The following is a 21,187-nucleotide window of genomic DNA, read 5'->3' as shown; positions in this document are numbered from 1 at the left end:
ACCTGTAGCTCGGGCACTTCACTGCCCTCACTCATATCACCTCTCAGCCATGTGCAAGAAGCCACGGGCATGCTTGAAAGGCCACTGATGAAAATACATTCTTCTACAGTATACTTGTGGACTCTGCACCCCCCAGCCAGATTTCTGAGAGTGAGGACATCAGAGAGCCAGAAGCTGCTCCAACACAGTGCTTTTACTGCTGAACTGTGCATATTTTCTCTCTTGCTCTGTAGACTTGGACTGTCAGCTTCCAGCAAGTATTTTGTGCTTATGTTCCTCAGCACATAAATATTAAACAACTTCGCATAAAAGACTCAAGGGGTTTAGCATGAGAAAGCAGCTGTCTCCTCCCCGGGGACACATTAGCAATGGCTATAGGTGATGTAAAGCACAAGAGGAGAAACACAGTAGAGAGAAAGCACTCTGTTCTCACTCTGTGATCATTTCAAAGCTCCAAGAGGCAGGCTTCTTCCCACATGGGTGACAAATGGGGATGCATAGTTTTCTGAGGTACAGTTAGAAATCCAGTGCTCCCCCCATCTAGGAAGGAGAAAGATGAAATTGAAAAGTAGGAGGACATGAGTCACCTATTCCAAAGACATTTTCTAAAACAACATTACTTTTATATAAATAAGGTAACTAAGGTCCTAGAAATTAGTACAATTCTGTAATTTAAGAAATATGTTTTTCAAAACCTTCAGGACAAAGATTAGCTATATAGTCTATCTCTGCATTCAAGCACATCTCTTAGAACAAGTTTGCACAAGCACTTTCTGATGCCATTAAGAAAAAGTCCACAAGCAATAAATTTTCAAAGCATCATTCAAAATCAAAATGATTTTATTTGTACTTGAATTGCCCAGGGGCTACTTTAATGCTGTGGAGGACCAGGTGGTTTTGAAAGCCCACACCTCCCACATATAAAGCATGCCCTCAGTCCATTGAGTTATCTCTTCAGTCCTGTACTTGAATTTTCTTAAATATGAAGTAGTCCACAAGTCAGCACTCAGCTCAAAATATAAAGATGTTTTGATTTGATTGCAATGATAATCACAGAAAGAAGATTCAGAATATACTTTTTCTTACACTGAATTACTCTCACATATCTCTGGCAGTATCATGTATGGGGACAGGTAAAGCAATACACATGATAGTGCCAACACCAGTTTATTTGTATTACTTCTTTCCTCCAACCCCTTACCACTCAACTCAGACCACATACAATGGGGCTTCTCTTCAGAAAAAATGAGAAGAGAAGAAACTTGTATTTATTGAGCATCTGCCAAGCACTAACAACGTTTAATGCCAGTTGGCAACCTTTTGAAAGAACAGATAGGGACATTCCATGCAGATGAGAAAAACACCTTAAACAGAATAGATCCTCCCCCTCCTAGTCCCCAGCCCTGGGAACTATCATTTCTTGTGTTCGGATTTATCTGAAGGCCACACTGGTTATGCTCAGGAACAAGTTAAGAGGCTTAGACATCATGCCAGGGGTATTCCAGGCACCAGGTGATGCCCAGAATCAATTCTGGGCCTTCCAGAGTGCACTCAGTCCTTCAGCCCATTGTCAACATCATTCATTTGCAGGCTGGACTGTGAGTACATACTTTCCCATCACATAGCACTGACTACACACAGCACTTCCCTTTCACTCCCTTTAGAGGTAGCAAAAGGAATAGCAGGGAAGAGACTTTCTTTCATCACCTTCTAAAGAGATTCACTAGAGCTAACATATTCCTGATTTAAATAATTAAGCCTGGGCCTGGAGAGATAGCACAGCGGCGTTTGCCTTGCAAGCAGCCAATCTAGGACCAAAGGTGGCTGGTTCGAATCCCCATGTCCCATATGGTCCCACGTGCCTGCCAGGAGCTATTTCTGAGCAGACAGCCAGGAGTAACCCCTGAGCACCGCCGGGTGTGGCCCAAAAACTAAAAACAAACAAACAAACAAAAAAAAATTAAGCCTAGTCTGGTAGATGGCTTAAAAGACTGGAATATATGCTTTGCATGCCAGGGGCCCAGGTTCCATCCCTGGTACCACATGGCTGGCCAAGTACCATCAGAGATAATGCCAGAGGATCAAGCCAAGAGTAGTTCCTGAACACCAATAGAGTGCCCCTAAACCAAAAACTAAAAACATTCTTGGGGCCGGAGAGGTGGCGCTAGAGGTAAGGTGTCTGCCTTGCAAGCGCTAGCCAAGGAAGGACCGCAGTTCGATCCCCCGGCGTCCCATATGGTCCCCCCAAGGCAGGGGCAATTTCTGAGTGCTTAGCCAGGAGTAACCCCTGAGCATCAAAAGGGTGTGGCCAAAAAAAAAAACATACTCAAAAAATAAAGGGCTATGGTAAAAATGGAATGAACTGAAATAAGAGTCAGAAAATGTCACTTCAGCTCTGCCAACTTCAGATAAGTAGTTCATCTTTGCTTAGATCCTTTCAGCTCAGTCACTCATTATGAAGATGTCATGTTCCAACTCATGTATTCTCAAAAGTATAGAACAACTATTTCACTTGATGAAATCAAATGAAATTAAGAGGAAGAGAAATAGCATAACAGTGGACAAAATGGAACTGGTGGTTCTTGGCGGAGCTACTAAGGTAGGCACTAGCTCCAAAGGCTGAGACCGTGGGGCTCACTGCTCTCATCTCAGAATCATAAGGCAAATCTTGCCTCAAAATATCAAGCCAGAGGAAAATAACAAAATCTAAAATGTCTTAGGTTGGCCATCAAAAGGTAGAACTCTCAGATGCTCGGGGGGTACCAAAGCATATTTTCTACTCTGAGCTCATCCCCCATCACACTTTTTCAGATTTGAGACTCTGTAAAGTCTCAGCTCAATGAAAGCGCCTCATGCCGTCAAGGTAAATGATTTCAGTTCCAACTGTGACAGATGTCTATTCATAGAAAACGGATTAGAGAACCAGGTTATCTCACCAAAAACTCTGGGGATTATAAAAAAAATGAATCCATTGGTTCTAAAGTGCAGGGGTAGGGAGAGTCATAGCATGCTCAAGCAAGAGTGCCTCTGGAGAAATCAAGAAACTGCATAGACTGTCAACTTACTATTGGTTCTTTTCTTTTGTTTAAAGTTTTGCAAAAAAAAAAAATATATGTCAGTAGAAATTAAAAGATAATGGTTTGTCAAGTGTCTCAAAAGCAATTATCTCATGTATATGGGTTCAAATATCTTATTTAAAAACTCACAATAAGTGGAGTGGGACCCTAGTTTAATTTTGCAAACTCCTGGGCCCGGAGAGATAGCACAGCGGCGTTTGCCTTGCAAGCAGCCGATCCAGGACCAAAGGTGGTTGGTTCGAGTCCCGGTGTCCCATATGGTCCCCCGTGCCTGCCAGGAGCTATTTCTGAGCAGACAGCCAGGAGTAACCCCTGAGCACCGATGGGTGTGGCCCAAAAACCAAAAAAAAAAAATTTGCAAACTCCAGGAGTCATGAATACTAAACAGGAGTATTTCTTTTTTTTTTTTTTTTTTTTTTTTTTGGTTTTTGGGCCACAACGGGCGGTGCTCAGGAGTTACTCCTGGCTTTCTGCTCAGAAATAGCTCCTGGCAGGCACGGGGGACCATATGGGACACCGGGATTCGAACCAACCACCTTTGGTCCTGGATCGGCTGCTTGCAAGGCAAACACCATTGTGCTATCTCTCTGGGCCCAACAGGAGTCTTTCTAAGGCAATCATGCCACTTCTGTGGAGAGGTAAGGTAGGCCTGACCTTTACCCAGGCTAGAAAGGCTGACAGGTCCCACCTTAACAAAGCTGTTTCATCAACTCCTTCAGGTACTGAGCTAAACCACAACAAAAAAGATTCAATCAGACCAAATTCATTGACAAACCTGATTAAATTAACAGAAAGGATTTAAATATTCCAAGAGCATAGGGCCAGTTCACATCCAGTTCACTGAAACTTCTGTTAAATCTCTCATACCACTGGGGCTCCTACCGCCCCCCCTTCATGAAACATGAGAGATACCAGGCTCTCTTGAGACCCTTCTAGTCCATCTTGGTCCTGCCCTGACTATTCAAACCCTGTATGCCAGTATCTCCCCCTGCCTCATGTTGGAAATACTCCATTCAAGAGAATGCCTAGAAAATGGCCTGATCTCTATGCCAGAAACCATCAGACATGCACCACACTATTAGTTTCACATCCTGAGTCAGAGCTATACAAGTAACATATGCTAGAGCTTTCAGAATCACTGCCCTTGCCCCTGAAGTTGGAGCAACTGAGAGGTGAGAAGTGAGAAAAAGCCTCAAAAAGAAATGAGAGTTAAACAAAAAGTATGCACTTCCCCCACTCAGTGATCAGTCAAGTTCAATTTCTAGACAACTCTAGCATGCAGCTAGCTGTACACACAGCCACACCCCATTCCTCCAATCAAATCTCTTTACAAGCACCTCAATTCTGCAAGAATCAGGTGTCTGCATTTTCCTAATCCAGAGCTGCAGGAGACATAAATAGCCATCTGCTGCCCAGCCTCCTTGGACCCAAAGTTGTTTCCCCAAGGTAGACACAGCACCTTCTCCTGAGCAAGTCTTCTTAATCTCTAGGTACAGACCTTATCATCCAGTTGTCTATAGAGGCTGGAGATCTCATCGTCATACTTCTCCTTTTCTTCCACAGAGATGCCAGCAACCACAGGCACAATGTTGTCTATGATGGGGGTGTTATCACAGGGCTCCAGGGTTTTCTGATCCTTAGCACTGATTTGTTCATCCTCAGGCACAGCTTCCCCTACAAAGCACAGTGGAGAAAAGGAGGGATGAATAGATTTGGTATGCAAAAGGGATTCAAAATATAGTTACACCTGTGAAAAAGGTAGAGAATAGGAAAAAGAGCTCCTTGTACTTAGTTTGTACTTTATTCTAATTGGAATGAGAATATTGTCATACATTAAAACGTGTCTAGAGAAGCTCTGTCCTCATGTCTCAATTGAACAAGCTTCTTCTAAAATCACACATTTCAGCCTGAGCAAGGCCCTGAATGTTTCACAGGCTTTCCTTTTACTGAGGAATATGCTGGGGCTTGACTAAAATTCTATTCTCCCCAGTGATCAATTCAAAGGGAAACAGACCTCAGAGGCCATCTAATCACCTATTAATTAGGTTTCTGTTTCATTAACAGCAACAGTGAAATCAGGAAACAAATTCTCCATTGTTTAACACAACACAGTTAGGCTCCATCCTTAGAATTGAAGTCTGTGGATTTGAAGCAGATGTCAGGGCAGCCCTGGGCCCAGCTATATGCCTGCCACAGCTCACTCAACCTCTTTCTCCCACAGGATGTCAGAGTTCATTGGCTCAGCTGGGGAGTCCAAATAGAATCAAGTCTGTGATGTCAGGTGGTCTGGGAAAGAAAAGACAACTGATCCTGAATATCCAGATGAAACTCTATAAAACCATGTCTCAGTTGGAAGTTTTTTTCAGAAGCACTACCAAGTGGAGGGGGCAGAAGCTAAAGATGGGGCATGGGGAAGCCCTGGAAATGATTTCTTGTGTAGAAATCAAACCAAAATGGGGGCCAGAGCAAAGGTAGGGAGAGTACTTGCCTTGCATGAGGCCAAACAGGGTTTGATCCCTGGCATACCACATGATCCCTCAAGGACTGCCAGGAGTAATTACTGAGTGCAGAGTCAAGAGCAACACCTTGAGTGTGGCCTCAAAACAAAGATGGGATTTTTTTTAAAGTTACTGTCACTAGCCTAAAGTAGCAAAAACATAGTGGCAGAACTCATATTGTGGATCCAGGAACTAATGTCTGGTAAGACTAACTGGAGTCACACGCATCCTCAAAAGTCACATGCATCCTTTGGAGAAAATTTCCAGCAGGAACAAAGTGTTGCAATAGGTCATTAAAGGTGGATTACCAAGAGTTTCAAGTTTTTCCCCTTGACAACAGTCTGGAAGAAAAGCCTATAAAACCAACTCTGCAAAAGCAAGAAGAGTGCTTCCCCATTGAGGAATCTCCACCTGAGATTGCTCTTAGATTTCTCCCCTCTTTTGAATGCTTTATCCCATTTTTCCTCCTACATAATATCTAAATAAAATTGTTTCACTTCAGTATTTATATCCTTCTGAAATTCTGTTCTGTGAAGGAAGGCAACAGGCCTAGAAAGCCTGGGTTATGTTTTAGGACAGACTTTCCTTTCCTGCAAAGAGCAATTCCTCACTCCAACCTGGGTTCAAAAAATTCCTGGGAAACTGAGTGGCAGGGATCATTTTCCAGTAGGCAAAACAGATGGAACCCAAGTTCAATTTGATGACTATCAGATGGAGCTGGTGAGGTCAATACAATTCGAGGCTCCTCTCAAATTCTCATCAGTCCTAAATTTCCCTAGCCAATTCTTTGATGACCAAGATGGATAGATAAAGAAGTGGTGGAGTTTTCTTGAAGCTGCCCCATTCTCCTCCATGCCACCTACAAAAGAAGTCTGACCATGTAAAATGAAAAACAAGGTAATGTTCTCATAGAGGCTAGTTAGATACATATACACATACACACAAAAAATTATCTGGTAAAAAAAAAAATGACTAAGGAGTCTATGAAAAACCCATGATACATTCAAGTCTCTCAAACAGCCCTTTGGGAAACACTTTTCCTTACCACATGTTTGCCACCAACATCACACTCTACAATTAGGAAGTGAACACAAGGCTCCAAGTTTCACTATATTTCTTGACCCATGAAATCCATTTTGTGAAAACTCCCCACAAAAACTGCCCTGAACCAGTGGAATTTCTTGCTTCCCCACCTCCCCCAATCCTCCCTCCAAACAAAGAGCCATGGTCCTAATTCATGGCTACTGGGCAGTATTTCCATGTCTCCAGCCAAATGTGGTATACATTTAGTTCATTGTAAACAATACTTTGAGATGATTCTCTTTTATTATTTAACATTGCAGTATCTCATTGATAATCACAAATTGGTAAGGCAGATCTCTGTATCAGATAAAACCAACACCCAGTGATTGCACTTTTGGGTCTCAATTCCTCTGAAACAGTGACTTGAATCAAAACAAACCTAGGATAAATGACCACTTTGCTGAATGCAAAACTGAACCAGCCTCTTCTTCTTTTAAATCTCAATAAGTCTGTACTGTGCCTGCCTTTTTCTGAAATGATTGGCCTGAAACAACAGCAGAACATCAGAGAAACCTTTTAACTGAACCTGAACCAGATCTATCTTTTCAATTCCAATTCCTGGTTTGAAGCATTTATCAAAGACTTAAGTGTGCAGACTGGATTTCATCAACCAAAGAATTCCTAGCAGTGTGTAAAATTCATGGACTATAAAAGCAGTACCATGCTCCAGTTCTTAAGTAGTAATGTGTGTATATGTTTATTTTTTAAAATAGGGACCACTTCTGGTGATAAGGGCCTGATGGTCTGTTTCAGCTTGGAGAAAGCCATGCAGGACCAAGTGTCATGGGGCTATAAATTAAGATCTACTCTACCCCTTGAGCCATCTTGCTATTCCTATCCATACATACTTTTCTAAGAATAGAGTTTTAAGACTTAAAAGTGCTCTTTCAGGGCTAGAGCAAAGTACAGTGAGTAGAGTGCTTACCATGCATGCAGCTAGTCTGAGTTTGATCCTCATTACCCCATATGGTCTCCCATAGCCCATCAGGAGCATTTCCTTAGTGCAAAGTCAGGAGTAATCCCTAAACATCACTGAATGTGAACCCAAAACAAAACATACAAATAACAAAAAAAGTGTTCTTTCAGTGGGGAGGGAAAAATGTGCTCTTTTATCCTTGCCATCTCAGGCTGTTTCTTCTCCAAAAAAAATTCATCAGGGATGAATGGGTATTCCCCCTTTTTGGATTATGACTCTAACTTTTCAATTCTATCTTCTGACTATTGGTGGGTGGTGGGTGGTGGGTGGGTATAAGGGATTACACCCAGCAGTGTTCAGGGCTTACTCCTGGTTCTGTGCTCAGGGATCACTCCTCACAGACTAGGGGACAATAAAGAATTCTTTGGATCAAACCTGGATTGGTGACATGCAAGACAAATGTCCTTCCCAATGTACTATCACTCCAGCACCTTCTGATGTTTTTTTGAGCAGGACAATTCAGTATAGCGTGGATTTAACATTTCAGTTGAAAGAAGATAAAGGGGAAACTCAGGTGGAGGGTCCTTCAAAATGGTTATTCTCAGGTAAACAGGTCAACAATTCAATGTGAGTACTGCTCAAAGATGCAGTATGGTTCATGCCTTGGGCTGCCAAAGATTGCCACACTAGCAGTGCTCAGGTGCCTCCAGGACTGCAACTGGTAATTCTTGGGGGATTGTGTGGTGGCAAGTATTAAACTATGTCTAAGGCATATGCCTATCTCTCTGATCTTGAGGTTTAAGTTCATAAATGTACTTGACCTAGAACTTAGTCAGAATACAGTTATCTTATCTACAGGTTAACTCACCCTGAAAGACCAAAGATGCAACATCTGTAAGAGGATAGTAGTCGTGACTTCTGTATAAGGAACCCTAGCCTAGACCATGGCTAAAGGAGGGCACTAGGCTCAAAAAGCCTTTGGTTGCCTATACCTACAATTGCCATGAGATAGTTAGGGTAAAGGGGATAGTAATAGAGCATAAATTCGCCCCTCTCACTAGCATCCTAAGAGCATCTCTGAGTCTCTCTAAAGACCACTAAGATTTCTGCAAATCAAAACTCTTCCTAGTTTCCAAGGGGAACTAAGGTCTGATTATCCCAGGCCATCGTAATCAGTATAAGAATGCTATAGGAGATAAGAATGTGAGAATTACTGAAGAATCAGAGCATCTGGCCCTGAACCATTACCACTTGTTTTAAAGATAATCTATGCATCAAAACAAAACTCATGCAGTCAAAGGCCACACAAAAGACACCCTGGAAAAGAGGAACTGGGCATTCAAGCCACAAGCTGATTCAGCACACTTAGGAGATATTGGGAAATCAGGATATTGTTAAGTCCTAGGGTAAAAATAAGTGACATCTCTGGTAAAAATCAATAAGTATTGTAATCATTGTATTAAAGAGGATGTCAATGAATTCTATAGAATGTTTTTTTTTTTTTTTTGGTTTTTGGGCCACACCCGGTGACACTCAGGGGTTACTCCTGGCTATGCGCTCAAAAGTTGCTCCTGGCTTCTTGGGGGACCATATGGGACGCCAGGGGATCAAACCGCGGTCCGTCCTAGGCTAGCGCAGGCAAGGCAGGCACCTTACCTCTTGCGCCACCGCCCGGCCCCTCTATAGAATGTTTTAATGATTATCTATACCTCACAGAAGCCACATGTTTTCCTGTTATGTAAAATATTGATCACCCCTTCTTCCTTAATAATTCAGAATGACTTACTAAAGTAAATGTATAGAATCCCTGCTCTTTGAGTGAATAACTAGGTTAGATCCAAACTCTTTTCCTGGTGTGTGGTCTAGTCACAATCCGCCAACTCCGGTGCCCACTATCCTAGAGGATCCCACTGCTATTCCTGTGTCCGGCTGCTCCTGCCCAGTCCCAAGCAGCCCATGACAGATAGCATCTGTGTTCTCTAGTACCAAATGGCCAGAAAGGCAGTAAATTCACTGCCTCACACACTATGGGGTTGAATGAATTAAGATGATTTGATCAGTCTGGCTTGGAAAGAGCCAGAGGAAAAAACCCATAATTGAACCTATAGGTGGAGTAGACTGTTCTCAATGAAACCTGCTGCAAAGGTCACCCTCCTCTTCCTCTGGGTGTTTCTGCTTCATAAAACACAGGATGGTTCAGACTAGAACATTATAGGAGTAGATTATAGGAGTAGAGATTATAGGAGTAGGGTTGGAATGAGGCCCCTGAGAGTGATCCAGGAACTCTGCTGAACATCATCAGGGTTGCTAACATGGACCAGCAACTGAGCAATCCTGAGTCCCTCCCCTGCTTACCCTCTAGGTTTTCTTTTCTAAAAGAGAGAAAATAATGCCGCTAACAGCTTTGTCCAAAAGATTAATGAAAACCATAAAAAAAAAATGGTGCCACAGTTTAACACATTGATGGAAGCGCATGCCACCAATGGCTCACACTTGAATATGGTGACATTAGCACAAAATATAGAGCCAGCAACAATTCAAGCCTATTTCCTCCTGCCTCCTCTTCCCACGAAACTGTTCACACTTTAGGCTTGGCAGACGGATTCTTATTTCTATCTGATATTCATAAATCCAAGGTCTTCACCATACATGCAGTCAAAAGTAAAATGCACAGCTTTCAGGTTTATTATTATTAATTTTATTAAAAAACTAGCACCAGCCTTTCTGGGTTGTTTGTCTGTTTCAATAATTCAACTCCAAGCATCAACACGTCCTCCACAAAGCAACATGGAAATGACAAGCTCTTCCCCAATTATATTATTCTAAAGGTCAGGCACGTAGGACAATTTTTTGCATGAGCCGTTCAGGCCTAGAAGAACAAAGCAGCACAACACAGGAACAAAAGCTGCAGCATCCATGGGAGAGCTCAGCTCATGCCCAGCGAGAAATCAAGAGCTGATTTTTCCAAACACTGCTGCCCTTCAAAAGGACGGTAAAAATGACTTCCATAAGTGTCCCTGGTAACTACACTGTCCAGCTCACAGACACGTCTGGGGATTGTGAATTCCCTGCACTCTGCAAGACCTAAAATGAGACAATCTGTCTCCATGGCAATCTCACCATGTGAATAGAGAAGATTCTCAGCACCATAGTGGACCAAATCTCTGGAGAAGCCCCCACGAGGTGATTTCAGAATAACTGATTGTAACAGGGAAGACAGCTGCAAACAAGCCCTGGGGAAATGATGCCTTCATATCCAGGGGGAGGAGAGTGAGAAAAGGGCAGACAAATGGAAATGAAGCTTCTATTTTTACTCACTTCCTTTGCATCAGAAGCAAAATTTTAGTTTACCCCCTGAGGTTTTATCTGCTATCTATAGGGAGTGTGCTTAGAATTTGTAAAGCATTTAATTTTCTAGATTCTAAGTACCCTCTCCACACTCCTCCCCTCTCCAAAAAAAAAAAAAAACGAACCCTGTCCTTGCTTTAAATAAACATTCTAGCATTTCCTATTGTCAGATCGAACTGCCTTAAAGGACTAAAAGGATGTGAATGTATACAAAAACATTCATTTGGAACATACCTATAAGGTTCCATTACAAAATGGAACCCCCTCCAGAAGGCATAAATAACATTTCTATATAAAGTAGAACAACAGCCATTGCAATAAACAAGAATGACAAGATCATCAAAAATTCTTATTCGAGCTATTAGTTAAAAATTTGAAAGCAGCCTTTTTTAGGGTGTTTATTTTCTTTCTTTCTTTTTTTTTTCTTGCTATTCTTCATAAAGTTTTAAAGAAAAACTATTAGATTGCCAGTAATTCATTAAAATTTCACACATGAAATAGCAACGAGCTAGTTATCCTTTTCAGGAGTTGAGCCCCCAAAGCCTTGGGAGAAGCCAGAAAGGTAATTGCATTCTCTCGGCAAGTGCAGGGCAGAGCTCACGCAGGTCACTCACGCTTCCGCCAGAAACCCCCCCGCAGCTCTGCCAAGGAGGTGCTTTCTTTTCATACCAATTAAACAGGCCCCGTGGCAGACCTAATGGTAGGTAATTTCTGTATCAAAGAAATGAAAAGGAAATCTTTAAGTTGCCAGATGGGTAAGAGCAGTTGGCTTCAAGTTGTCATTATATAAATGTGAGGTCTTTGAAAAAAAAATTCATTCCTTTATGGGATTACTTGGCATACAAATAGCATCTTTCACTCTAGCTCCTAAAAATATTGTAAGCAGCTTAAAACATTCTGTAATCCCCTCCAGAGCAATTTTCTAATAAATCGCTCATGCAGAACTTTGCGTCTTTTTTATAATCCTAACCTCTTAACACGGCTGCCTTCATCTTCCTCATGGCCCATATATTCATCTACACATTTAGTCACACTCTCAAAAGGAAGTGGCCCTAATGAATGAGATCTCGCTGATAGAAAAGCTAACCTCCGGCTAACCTAGCAAGCATGAGTCTGAGAAGGGAACCAGCATTTTCTCCATATTGAAAGTTCACAGGGGAAAGCGTTCCCGAGCAGGGAGACCACACATTTCCTCCATTGAGGTTACAGATCTCTTCATTTTTCTGGTTAAGAAAACAAAGTCTACCTATCTGGCAGGTTGTATTATTGCTGATCTGTTTATATATCTGCAGCCTGGAATGAAATCATTCTCTTTGCTTGACTTCAGCAGGTGAGGTCAAGCTATATTCATTCCTCTGTTGAATATTTTATTTCATCATTTCAGACGTTCTACAGGCATGCCATGACATACTCTCACATCATTTTCCCCAAACTCCTGATACCTGGATTGGATTGATTTTCAAGTTTCCTGATGTAAGCACCAATAATAAGAGTTATCATCTTTTAAGGCAAAATTCAGAGGCATGTAAGGGAAGGGAATAGTTGTATTAAAATGGGCCTGGAGGCGGGGCCGGAGAGATAGCATCAAGGTAAGGCATTTGCCTTTCCTGCAGAAGGTTGGTGGTTCAAATCCCGACATCCTATATGGTCCCCCGAGCCTGCCAGAAGCAATTTCTGAGCATAGAGCCAGGAGTAATCCCTGAGCACTTGCCAGGTGTGACCCAAAAACCAAAATAAATAAATAAATAATTTTAAAAATGGGCCTGATGTGAGTGGGGAGCAAGGACAGAATGTGAAACAGGAGCATTCTGAATTCAACTCTTTCTGTCCCTATATAGTTGAGTTCTGTCCTACATTGAAAAACCTTAAATATAAAGAGGGAAAAAATCCCATTTCTGGGGATTAAGGTGCTTGCTTTGCACACATCCTTCCCTAGTTTGCTTCCCAGCAGTGCAGAAGTTACCTCTTTCCCCACCTGAAGTGACCCCTTGAGCACAGAGCCAGAAGCCCTATCACTGGATAGGTGCCTCACCAAACAAAACAAAAGTTCTTTCTCAGACCACAAACCATTCCATCTATCTGATCTCAGGCACAGTTAAGAGCACAATTTTATGAGTTCAAAAGCTGCCCACAGAGCCTCCAGATTCATGAAAAGGCCAGTTCCAGCCCACACGATGTCACTGGTAGACTGAAGAAGATGGCATGTGTGCTGTTTTCCAGCTTCCTTTCTCAGCTTCCTTGTGAGGAATAATTTCTCCAGAGTACCCAGACAGCAATATCAGGGCACCCTGTCCTTTCCTGTAAAGCACATCATCAAATGTAGCACCCACTTTCTCTCCAGGCTTCTAGATTGCAAAGTGAAAGACACAAAAGGAATATAGTTTCTCCAGGAATGATCCCTGGGGAATGCTGAAAATCAGTTCCTGATGCCAGTTCCGAGTGACCCAACCTCAATAACAGACCTGACTGCTTGCTGCTCTTTTGGCTTCTTGAGCCACTCAAGCCTCCTAAAGTTTTTCCTTTTTTTTTTAAGTCAGACAAGGTCAAGTTCTGTCCCCAAGGACCCTGGGGAATGAAAATTGGCACCTGGGGAATAAAAACCCTTGAAGAGGTTTTGCAATATGGGGCCTCATTTAGCTTAAAAGGCTGGAGCTCATGCTGTGCATGTAGAAGGCTCATGTTTGATCCCCAGCACCACATGGTCCCCTGAATATCACCAGGAGTGACCCCCAATCACTGAGCTGAGAATAACCCCTGTGCATCATCAAGTGTAGCCCTAATACCCTTGCCTTCCTACTACAGCAGAAAAAGAAGTGTGTTCTCCCTTAGGCCAATATGTACATGTGCAGTGCCACACAGCTTTTTGTGGCAATGTCAAAAATAAACAAGGATTTGGTGTGCTACACATATGATAAGGCAAGCCTTATTTTAAGGATCAGAATATTTTATTCTGTCCAGAAGAGAAAAGCACAAAGCTTACATTCTGCTGCAAGCTCATTGTGCTGCAAGGTATTGAGAAGTGGTGTAGATAGGTATTCCGGGGCTGTAAGAAGGTGAGAAACAGACTACGAACATATCAGGGATCCAATTTCACAACTCTGAATGCCTCTGGGCAAGATATGATCTTTCCATGGGCCAACCTGACAACTATTAGACTTACCTTACTTAGCTTCTTTAATTTTACACTATCTACCTGGTTCTAATCTACAGTTAACACACACTTATTATTTCACTTTTTCTTCTTTGTATTGCTTGTCTACATTTGGGAGTGGAATAGCCAAGCTTTAACATTCAAGAACATCCGTGAAATTTTTCTTTTTCTGACCAGGCATGAAAAGAAATCACTTTCACAGGGAAGAATACATACAACTGACAATGCCTCTTTAGCCCATTCAAATCACTGTGCAGAAATGTCAATACCCAGGAATTACTGAAGCAAGTTAAGGAGCCACCTCTACAAATTTAGAAACAAAGTGTGTACATCACGCTTCAAAAGAAAACTGGGGTAGCTCGCCCCACAGAGTTTAGCAAAGGCTCATCTTTATTTTCCAAAGTCTGGCTCTTTGGTTGACAACAATGGGTCATAACTACAGTATGGGGTACTAGAATAAAGACACAGAGACACCCCAGAAGGACTCCTAGGTCCTTCTTTTGAGATTAGGGTTCTTATCACAGTCATCTAACTGGCATGACACCAGTCAATAGTCCACATGCAGGTTACAGAGACAACAGGAGAAATACTGGAGTCATACACCCTCAGTTCAGAGCCAATATTCCAGAGGCTGAATCAGCTGGACAACAGTTCTAACCTATCAAAACCTTGAGAATTAAATGCCCATCCAGGAACATTTTTTAAAGGGCTGGGCTTTTTGTTATATGTAAAACTATATTTAATCCTCCAGACACTCCTTCATTCACAACTGGTCAAAGGAACATCCCCAAGGTCTCCAACTGCCTCATTTCTTCCTTGAACACTTCAACACTACTGTTGTCCACTGCATAAGGAACTTTGTTTTCACCAAAATCACCTCTAAAATACACAAGTCCTTTTAAGAGAGAAGGAGAATTCAGACCTCCTTTTAATCCCATCAGTCTTTCAGTGAGATACAGCTGCCACTGAGCTGGGAGGTTGTTCACAGGACCCCATTCACCCACCCATGAACACCACAATTCATAGATGCTTCTGGTGAAATATCTATAATCCTAATGTATCCTCCTGTATACTTCAGGTCATATCTTGATAACTTGTCACAACTAAAATAACACATAGGCTCTGTGGTAAACACTGTTTAGAGAATATGGACAAAAAGACTGATGTACCATAAACCTAACTATACAATAGAATTTTCAACCTGCAGTTGTTCAGATCCAATCTTCCAGAGGCTGAATCATGGAGAGAAAATCCCTAAATAAGAGGGTCTACTGTACATATTGATGAGGACCCCCCCCAAAGGCTCACTCCTGCTTTATTCCCTATCGTCTCTCCATAGTTCATAGGGAACTTCACTTCATCACCACCACCAACCCCTCACTTCAACCACCTACACCTTCAATTAGTTTCTAAAGAGCAAAGACTCCTAAATATTTCTCTCTTTCGCATTTTCAACTGGATGTCCCACAGGCCTCAAAAGCTCCTCCTTCTCTCCCTTGTCCCCTCACCCTACTGCTGCTTCTCTAGCATTTCCTCTCTCAAAAAGTGAATACTTCCAACCTTTTGTCTACTTTGGAAATCCAGAAAACATTTCCCTCCAAAGCCAGTTCCTCACAAACACCTCCATCAGAACTTCTGGGTCCATCCTTGTCTCTCCTTTTCACTTGCCATGTCTCTTACTTCAACTACTATAATCACACCCTTCAGAAATCTGCCTCATTGCTGGTCCTCCTTCAGCCCCATTCTCTACACAATTCCTGAATTCCCAAACAAAAATCATTTAGATGATATTTGATTCAAACTAAATAATACCCTTCTCCTTGATTCCAAAAAATGATACAATTCTTGAAAAGGGCTGAATATAGTGTTTCTCAGATTCACCTCCTCCTTCTATGCCCTCTCTCTCCTGCCCCTCCACATTGGCCTTATTTCCCCACCATCAGAACCTGCACTGAGCATTCAGTAAAGGGCAGGATCTCCTATTATATTAACACTTGAGGAAGTCTTGAGCCTTTCCATTCTTGGTATCAGCACAGACATTTCCAAATAGTTTCCAGATGTTTATAGACTAGCGCCTACCTCCCATCACACATGCATGAGGAAGTGGAGACCATATTGAAAGTCACCCTATAACCTTGAGCATGCATTAAACATGAGTTTAATTTCTGGTTTTGGAACAGTGTGGTAGCTCTACCCAACAACAATACAATAACAACTTCAAAACTACTGTAAACAAAGATACCTCAATTTTAAAATTAAAAGTCTTTACTTAACATACACTAAAAGTCTACCATTGAAATGAAAACCATATAGTAGTTTTCCTAAATGATGAGGCATAATGGGTTTATGCCTATCTCACCCTCTGGAGCAGTGGTCCTCAAACTATGGCCCACAGGCCACATATTGTGCTTGGTCCTGTTTTGTTTCTTCACTTCAAAATAAGATATATGCAGTGTGCACAGGAATTTGTTCATAGTTTTAGTTTAAACTATAGTCTGGCCATCCAAGGGTCTGAGGGACAGTAAACTGGCCCCTGTTTTATAAAAGCTTGAGGACCATTGCTCTAGAGCATGGGAAAGTGAAAAATTTCTAAATTGTTTTTAAAAAATTTTCAAGGTGTATGAAGTGGGACAAATAGATCAAATGATGCTATGTAAGAAGCACCCAATGTGGAAGTGAAGAAGACACCAAAGAGATAAGACATGAAGATAGTTCAGTAAACAGGGCAAGAAAAGAGCATAAAGATTGGAAATTGGTAAGTTAGAACTTGGCAAGGGATAACAAAAGGGGCAGGGCTCGGGAGCTACTTGTTCATTCCACAACATTTCAAGACAAGCCTCCCTCCCTTTACCAAATGGCATTTCTAAATTTTTCAGTTGCCCTGCAGAGAACTGACCCAAGAGGATGCCATAAATAGAATAAAATTTCATACAGCTACCTTCACCTTGCCAAGCATTCCTCCCCACTCTCTTACTCCTGCCAACTTGCAAGGAATCAGTCACCAGGCCCAGGTGCTGAATTATTCAATTATTCTAACAGCTTTCAAAACATGTGTGCAGCTAGAAAACCTCTTCAAAAGAGAGGGTTGCTATTTAGGCTACTAGGTCATTTTTTTTAACCACTCTCGAATCTTCGCTTGCCATGACATTGTTTCTCAACTAGACAGTAGCATGCTGACATCCCACCCTTCTTCACAAAAGCATGCGTGCAATTACAAGAGGTGCTGCTCCCTTTTGCAATAACAAGCAGGAAAGGGGCTCCCAAAATAGGCCTGGGGCAAGATCCCAAGCACTCATCAGCAAAAATATCTGAAAAGCTCCCTCAATGACCCACAATCTTTACAAGCACCAGCCTGTTTGTTTCAGTCAAAAAGAAAACAGACTTGTACCATTCAACCCTCACCAAAATGTAAAATTCACAGAAATCATCTGCCAGTGCTTGAATCACTAGACCTGGACACTTCTCTTTAATGCTTCGCACACAACCCACTTACCCATATCATGCAATGCTTTGAAATATTTTTTTCTCTAGTAAAGCAAACCCCCAAACAAGGAAAAGGAGGGGGAGGGGAGGAGGAAAAAGGGATGAGAATGATAAGGAAAAAAGAGGGAAAGAAGAAAGAGGAAAGAAGAAAGAAAGGAAATGAAGGAAGGGAGGGAGGGAAGGAGGGTAGGTAGAAGGGAAGGAGGGAAAGAAAGAAAGAAAGAAAGAAAGAAAGAAAGAAAGAAAGAAAGAAAGAAAGAAAGAAAGAAAGAAAGAAAGAAAGAAGAAGGAAGGAAGGAAGGAAGGAAGGAAGGAAGGAAGGAAGGAAGGAAGGAAGGAAGGAAGGAAGGAAGGAAGGAAGGAAGGAAGGAAGGAAGGAAGGAAGAAGAAGGAAGAAAGAAGAAAGAAAGAAAGAAAGAAAGAAAGAAAGAAAGAAAGAAAGAAAGAAAGAAAGAAAGAAAGAAAGAAAGAAAGAAAGAAAGAAAGAAAGAAAGAAAGAAAGAAAGAAAGAAAGAAAGAAAGAAAGAAAGAAAGAAAGAAAGAAAGGAAGAAAGGAAGGAAGGAAGGAAGGAAGGAAGGAAGAAGAAAGAAAGAAAGAAAGAAAGAAAGAAAGAAAGAAAGAAAGAAAGAAAGAAAGAAAGAAAGAAAGAAAGAAAGAAAGAAAGAAAGAAAGAAAGAAAGAAAGAAAGAAAGAAAGAAAGAAAGAAAGAAAGAAAGAGAGAAAGAGAGAAAGAGAGAAAGAGAAAGGGAGAGAGAAAGAAAAAGGAAAGAAAGAAAGAGAAAGAGAAAGAAAGAAAGAAAGAAAGAGAGAGAGAAAGAAAGAAAGAAAGAAAGAAAGAAAGAAAGAAAGAAAGAGAGAAAGAAAAAAGAGAGAAAGAAAGAAAGAGAGAGAAAGAAAAAGGAAAGAGAGAAAGATAAAGGAAAGAAAGAGAGAAAAGAGAGAAAGAGAAAGAAAAAAGAAAGAAGGAAAGAATGAAGAGAAAGAAAGAAAGAAAGAAAGAAAGAAAGAAAGAAAGAAAGAAAGAAAGAAAGAAAGAAAGAAAGAAAGAAAGAGAAAGAGAGAAAGAAAGAGAGAGAGAAAGAAAGAAAGAAAGAAAGAAAGAAAGAAAGAAAGAAAGAAAGAAAGAAAGAAAGAAAGAAAGCGAGAAAGAAAGCGAGAAAGAAAGAAAGAGCGAGAAAGAAAGAAAGAGCGAGAAAGAAAGAAAGAAAGAAAGAAAGAAAGAAAGAAAGAAAGAAAGAAAGAAAGAAAGAAAGAAAGAAAGAAAGAAAGAAAGAAAGAAAGAAAGAAAGAAAGAAAGAAAGAAAGAAAGAAAGAAAGAAAGAAAGAAAGAAAGAAAGAAAGAAAGAAAGAAAGAAAGAAAGAAAGGAAGGAAGGAAGGAAGGAAGGAAGGAAGGACGGAAGGAAGGAGGAAGGAAGGAAGGAAGGAAGGAAGGAAGGAAGGACGAAGGAAGGAAGGAAGGAAGGAAGGAAGGAAGGAAGGAAGGAAGGAAGGAAGGAAGGAAGGAAGGAAGGAAGGAAGGATCATAAAACAAACCTTTTAAGGAGATTCCATTTTAGCACAGCACTTTTTCAGAACCCCTTTTTTCTAATTCTGAAGTAGCAAAGCATAAAGGTGACTTGGGCAATGAAATGCAAATATTAGCCAGATGTGATCATTGATCATATCCGCATGGTAAAGAATAAACTTTTTCGTAACATTAGATAGTACAGAGGGTAAGGTACTTGCTATACATACAACCAGGCCAAGTTTGATCCCCAATATCCCATATGATCCCCTGAGCACTATGAGGTATGCCCCTTCCCCCCCAAAAAAGGTGAAGTCCAAGTCTCAAGACTCTGTGCCAGGGAAGGAAAAAGTTGAGGTTGCTCATGAGGGTTGTCACCAGACTGACAGAGCTCTGCCATCATCCCCACGCCCAGGTTCCAAATGCCAACAAACAGTGGAAGAAAAGAGACACCCGGAAGATAGCTGTATTCTTCTCCATCCTTCTTTACCATTTCTCCATCGGTTTAGCTCCATCTCCAGGTGCTGGATCACATTTTTCAAAGTCTTGTTTTTATCTTTCTCTTTTTCGTATTTCTTCTTCCATTCTTCTGCTGTCAGTTCAAGGTTCACAGAGACTGTGTTCTTGATGGTCTTAGCCCTGTGGTTAAAAACATAATGGGGGAATTCTAAGCATGACCATGAGCATTAGTTAAATGAAGCTAATGAATGAAGTTTCAAATCTTTGTACACCAAGAGATTGACCTGGGGAACAGAAGGGTCTGGGGACCTTTACTTACCCACCTGTCTATATTAAAGGCACTTACTGCTCCCCCATATTCTTCTCCTAGATTATCTTGTTCCTTTTCCCATTACCTCCTGCCAGTATACAAATCTGGTGGGTTATCAATTATCTCACAGAAACACCTTTTTCTCGAGTCCCCTCTCAGCCTATGTTTTCAGTTCTGACTTAAAGTTACAGCCTTCAGGACTCTTCTTTAAGCATTCTGTTTACCGATGGTTAAAGAAAAGTTTCTTTCCATTCAATCATCATGAAATTCAAAGGAGATAGCAAGACCTATAAGAAGAAATCTCCGATGTCCTACATTTTATTATACCATCCAATATATAGGTGGAAATAATCCACAGTTTCTCTTGCATTCAGTCCCTACAATTATTCCTGATATGTTCAATACGTGTTAGCACATGCAGCTGGAAGGTCACATAACTGAGTGAGGCTGACCAGGCAAAGCCACAGCTCCCAACTGAGACTTGACCCCATCAAAGCCGTCTCCGGGAAAGAAAGAGTTGCCCACCACTCTAAGATGATTCTGTTTTGTTTTTGTTTGGTTTGTGTATGTGTGGTTTTTGGGTCACACTCGGCAGTGCTCAGGGGTTACTCCTGGCTTTACGCTCAGAAATCCCTCCTGGCAGGCTTGGGGGGACCATATGGGATGACAGGATTCTAACCACTGTCCTTCTGCATGCAAGGCAAACACCTTACCTCCATGCTATCTCTTCGGCCCCAATGATTCTGTTTTTGTTTTTTTTTTTTTTTAAGAAAAAATCAGAAACTAGATCTCTCTTCAAAACCACATTTTTTTCCAAAATGGATAGGAAAAAATAACATGTAAAGTGGCCCCTATTCTGCCACATCTTATAAGAGATCAAGTTACCTCTTTGGGCAAATAGCCCAATTGTGTGTGTGTGTGTGTGTGTGTGTGTGTGTGTGTGTGTGTGTGTGTGTGTGTGTGTGTAATGTTTATACTGTAAGTCAGGGAGCTACTTAGATAAACCATTCAATTCGATGTTAAAAAGACATGCTTCACCTAGTTACACATGGTATCAAATTCACAGGCAGACCTGTTCAATTCAAAGATAAAATGATCATGGCAGAATTTCATTCATTACTTACCTAATTTTATTTTGGTGCGAGGAATTGAACTCAGACCTCACACGTATGAGGCCTGTGCTCACCCACTGAACTACATCCCCAGCCTTATATTACTTTTTAAGAAGATTAAAATTAAACATCATTTAAAAACACGATACCTTGTTCTGCTTCGCTACTGGCTTTTTCATTTAAACTCCCACTTATTCTTGTGCTGTCATATTTGCTGGCATTATCTGATGTGTGATTCAAGTTT

At 41.4% G+C, this 21,187-nt stretch overlaps 1 protein-coding gene across 1 annotated transcript in view; it reads right to left on the bottom strand.

Moving 5' to 3' along the window:
* Positions 1 to 21,187, bottom strand: part of KIF5C (kinesin family member 5C) — a 210,015-nt gene that overhangs the window by 44,651 nt on the left and 144,177 nt on the right. The window contains exons 11-12 of the mRNA XM_049772995.1: positions 19,553 to 19,701; positions 4,576 to 4,751 (exon numbers count right to left, since the gene is read on the bottom strand). Of these exons, the coding sequence (XP_049628952.1) occupies positions 4,576 to 4,751; positions 19,553 to 19,701 (325 nt within the window). The remainder of the gene's footprint in view (positions 1 to 4,575; positions 4,752 to 19,552; positions 19,702 to 21,187) is intronic.

Source organism: Suncus etruscus, chromosome 5, assembly GCF_024139225.1.
Source record: "Suncus etruscus isolate mSunEtr1 chromosome 5, mSunEtr1.pri.cur, whole genome shotgun sequence".
Taxonomy (NCBI): Eukaryota; Metazoa; Chordata; class Mammalia; order Eulipotyphla; family Soricidae; genus Suncus; species Suncus etruscus.
Note: the sequence above shows the minus strand (reverse complement) of the source record. Positions and strands in the feature narration are given on the sequence as shown.